This window comes from Elephantulus edwardii, unplaced genomic scaffold (assembly GCF_000299155.1).
Source record: "Elephantulus edwardii isolate Elephantulus edwardi_28Jun2011 unplaced genomic scaffold, EleEdw1.0 scaffold00021, whole genome shotgun sequence".
NCBI lineage: Eukaryota > Metazoa > Chordata > Mammalia > Macroscelidea > Macroscelididae > Elephantulus > Elephantulus edwardii.
Window position 1 is genome coordinate 13,480 of NW_006399771.1, and position 4,199 is coordinate 17,678.

A 4,199-nucleotide genomic window follows, 5' to 3' on the forward strand; every position below is an offset into this window, starting at 1 on the left:
TGACCCAAGTCAACACAGTAAGATTTAACCACGGAACTTTTGCTAAGGATGTTGGGGAAGGAGTGAGAAAAGGGGAAGAAATAAACAGGGGTAGAACTCAGAGAAACAGGGTCCAAAGGTAGACATCTTTTTAAAAAAATTCTGGCATCTAACCACGAATATTTTTAGGACCTTTCAGTTCTATAAGCTTCTAAAGCCCTTTATCCAGAAATCAGTTTGAGAGTGATTTCTTACTGAGCAAGTACTACGTAATATAGAAAGCATAATAAAGAAGGTTGACTTTTTTATCAGTTTTATTTTTTACAAAGTCATTCTTGATACTTGTACCAAAGAGCAGAAAATAATAACAAGATTTTACACTATCGTGAAATTATTCCACTTATAAGTAGAGAGAGGAGACAAATGAGGATTTAACTCAATGGTCTCAAATGAGGCTGGGGTGCCAAGGTTTGGGGGTCATAGCACACCCTATTCCACAGTCTAGTCCTTCAATCTTCATTCTAACCCCTCACAAGTACACTTCACCACATTGCAGCCTGAATTCCAGGAGAAGTGGCCATCTCTTGACAAGAAGACCTCACACTGCACCAACCTCATGCAGCTTCCACTCCTTCTTATCTCGGTAAATTGCTAGCGGTAGCCAGCAGGGCTGCAAACATTGACCCAGGCTTGTTCTGTAAGACCTCAGGCTTGTCAAACTCCATGACCTACGGGGTAGATAAAGGAGCAGAGGGTGCAGGACATGGCTGAACTCAGTCTTGAAGTATCTGAAGATACCCTGTAGCAACAGCTGCACACTACCCCTCCCCGCCAAGCCAGGAGCAGCTCTCACCTTGCCGTTGTCCATGACAAGGATACGGTCACAGTTGAGGACCGTGAGGAGACGGTGTGCAATGACCAGCACTGTGCAGTCCCGGAAGGCCTCCCTGATGGTGTGCTGAATCAGTGTGTCCATCTCCAGGTCGATGGAGGCTGTGGCTTCATCAATAAGGATGATCTGATGCATGTAAAACACATGTGACGGTGGTCTCAGATCCTACAGATCTGTGCCTCGCCTGGTTCTACCAATAATAACTCTCTATAAAACTTCAGTTCCCTTAACTCTGAAGTGTGAGAACTGGACCAAGTTCAAAACCCACTTGAAGATCTAATTATCTACTACACTATGAAGAGAATACTAGGGATTCAACCAAGAACTGTGGACAGAGAACTCTCTCTCATTGTCATCAGGTTGAAACCGACTCATTGCTGACCTTCCAGAGAGTTTCCAAGGCTGTAAATCACATGGGAGGGAACTGCCCATCTTTCTCCTGTGGCATCACTGATGATTCGAACCACCAGAGAGAAGAGGTCTTTGTATAGTAATATAATTCCTTGCTAACTATCCCACTAGAACTACTTGAACAGAGAACTAAGTTCCAGGAAATTAAAATGTCCCAGTAGCAATGTCTCATCTTATTAGCTAACTGCCGTCCTGTTTGCCTGAACGAACACAGAGCTACGTTCCCCAAAGAGTGGTATGTGCATTTCCTAACTCATAGGAGATGATAATAGGTAGTCAATACATACAGATTCTTTTCACTTTAACATATATTTGTATTTATTTCATTAATCGTATGTATTAGGAAAAAATAATACAAATTATTAGAAAAAATTATCACTGGTGTCTAAAGTATGATTTCATAGATATTATCAAGATGAGGCAGTTTCATAAAAAGGTATCTTTAGTAAATCATGGTGCTTCCAAGGGTACAAACCTTTAATAACCTCAGTTACTACCTGAAATAAGGGGTTCAAGTCCCCCCTGAGGAGCCTAGCAATCTACTTTGGGAAAATTCAATTCACTAAGATGCATATAGAGCCCAGGTCTACTCTGACACAGATGAGGTCTTCATGAGTCAAGCCTGCTTGATGGCAACTGAGTTGGTTTCTCAACAAATCGTTGGAGAGCGGTACACAAGGCAATGACTTAAAATTGGGAAATACTATAAAATTACTTAAAATTACAAGGTGATAACTTAAAATTGGGAAATACTGTAGAGGAATCCATCTCAGCAGCAAAACGAATGTAGTAAGTAGGTCCATGGTGCCTGTTGCAAATTTTGTTGCTTATCTTGCTGAAGGGAGAGGATCCCTACCTCCTCTGACAGCTTCTCCCTTCTGCAGGCCTGACTGAATTCGGCCTTCACTTTTCACTCAATACTAACAGGAAGTACTAATTGCTTTTAAATCTATAATTGTTCAACCACATTGTATGTACTTGTAGGCATGTACATGTGTCCTGATGGACATCCATGAGAGTGTGGAGAAGATGCACATGTGTAAAGAGGTGTGTGTGTGTGTGTGTGTGTGTGTGTGTGTGGTGTGTGTACATGCAGACATGTGCCTACACTGCCTTACTTGTATGATGGAACATTTGTTTCAAAGTAGCTTTGGTAACTCATCAATCACATTGCAGGAGAAAGACAATCGCGTCCCACACAATTTAGGGCTTGGGAAGCCCAACAGAGGGTCATGAAGGTTCCAACTCGATACCAACAGGATGACTAAATGAGATGGTCAACATACTCGAAATTACTGACAAAGTACGTAGACTACTTCAAGGAGCACAGTTACACTAAACTTTTTTTAAACATGTATAATGTTTCTCTAGGTCAGCTGTCATCTGATTCTCACTTCCAATAGCAACAAAAGGCATCAAAATAGTAACACAAATGTCCCATAGATAACTTTTCCACCCAGTAGATAACTTTTAAAGTAATACATTTCAATCCTTTTGCTTTTTCCTAAGGAAAGGAGCATCATAATTTGGTTTTAATTGTGAAACATTTCAGTTGTACGATATCACAGTTCCACAGAGCCCAGCTTGAGGGTCTCCACCGACACCCTAAATTCAGGTGCAAAGGTATTCAATAAAATTTCTAAGTCCTTTGCATTTTTTTTTTTTCAGAAAAGAGCACAAGGTCCACACTCCGGTGACAATAGAGGAAGAAACAGCTGTTGGCTCCCAGGTGAATCATCTGGGACTTGATGGTCTCACCTTGGAGTTTTGAAGGAGGGCCCGGGTGACACACAGCAGCTGCCTCTCCCCAACAGAGAAGTTTTCACCATTCTCCACAACTTCAGCATACAGTCTCTTTGGAAACTTTGAGATCTGAGGGGAGAAGAGACACCACGTTGGCCACTGTGGACAGTTAGGTGCTGATACTGCTAAGACCTGTCCTGTCACTGTCTCACCACTACTCTGCTCCTTAACTGTGTCCAACTCACCCCCACCGAGGGCCCTATGCTATAAACTTCTTCTCCCCATAACGTTCTCTCAAAAATCTTCACCTGCCTTGCTTTTCAACTATTGGTCTTAGCTAGCTATTAACTATTTACTATTGGTCTAATGTTATAAAGGTGGGGAGATTCTTGCTGTTGTTATTAGGTACCATCAAGTCAACTGCGACCCTACTAACAACAGATGTGAAGCCCTACCCTGTCCCATCCTCATCATCTTTTATGTCCTTGAGTCCATTGATACAGTCAGTCACTGTGTCTGTTCATCTCATTCAAAATCTTCTCTGACCCTCCATCTTTCCAAATATGATTCTTTTTTTTCCCAAGGACTGCGTTCTCCTTAAAACACACTCAAAATATGTGAGACCAACTTTCTGCATCCTTGTCTCTAAGGACTATTCTAATTGCTAAGAGCGGAGCGCATCATTTTGGACCTGAGTTTCTGTGAATGGAAGCTCCTTGCCCTAGGGGAAGTCCAGAACCAAGACAATCTCCAAGGAACACTGGACCTACAGATACCTAAGGAAAGAAAAGCTTTCTCCCACCAACAACACAAAGAGGGCCTTCCCCTAAGGTTGCCCGACTCCCCCTGAAGTTGAACTGTTAGCCTCTTAAATTATGAGAAGCTATGTCCTTGTATTAAAACAAACAAACAAACAAACAAACAAAAAGAGGAGTATCCCAGTCACTTGATCTGAAGGGGCTGATACCTGCTGAAGTAGCTGTTGGCTCCACTACCCTCTCTTGCAGCTCTAATGACCATTTGGCAATATCTCAGGGATTAATCTCATTCTGCTCTTGTCTCCTGTTGCATGTAATCATCAAGAAAGTGAAGGAAAGAAGAAAGGAAGTAAGGGAAGGAGGGAAGGAGGGAGGGAGGAAGGAAGGGAGGAAGGGAAAGAGAGAAGAGAAAAGAA

General features: G+C 42.2%; 1 protein-coding gene across 1 annotated transcript in view; it reads right to left on the bottom strand.

The window, feature by feature from the left end:
* Positions 1 to 614: 614 nt before the first annotated feature.
* ABCC11 (ATP-binding cassette, sub-family C (CFTR/MRP), member 11) overlaps positions 615 to 4,199 on the bottom strand; it is a 107,880-nt gene continuing 104,295 nt past the window's right edge. Inside the window, exons 27-29 of the mRNA XM_006882575.1 lie at positions 3,041 to 3,154; positions 833 to 997; positions 615 to 707 (exon numbers count right to left, since the gene is read on the bottom strand). Coding sequence (XP_006882637.1) covers positions 615 to 707; positions 833 to 997; positions 3,041 to 3,154 — 372 coding nt within the window. The remainder of the gene's footprint in view (positions 708 to 832; positions 998 to 3,040; positions 3,155 to 4,199) is intronic.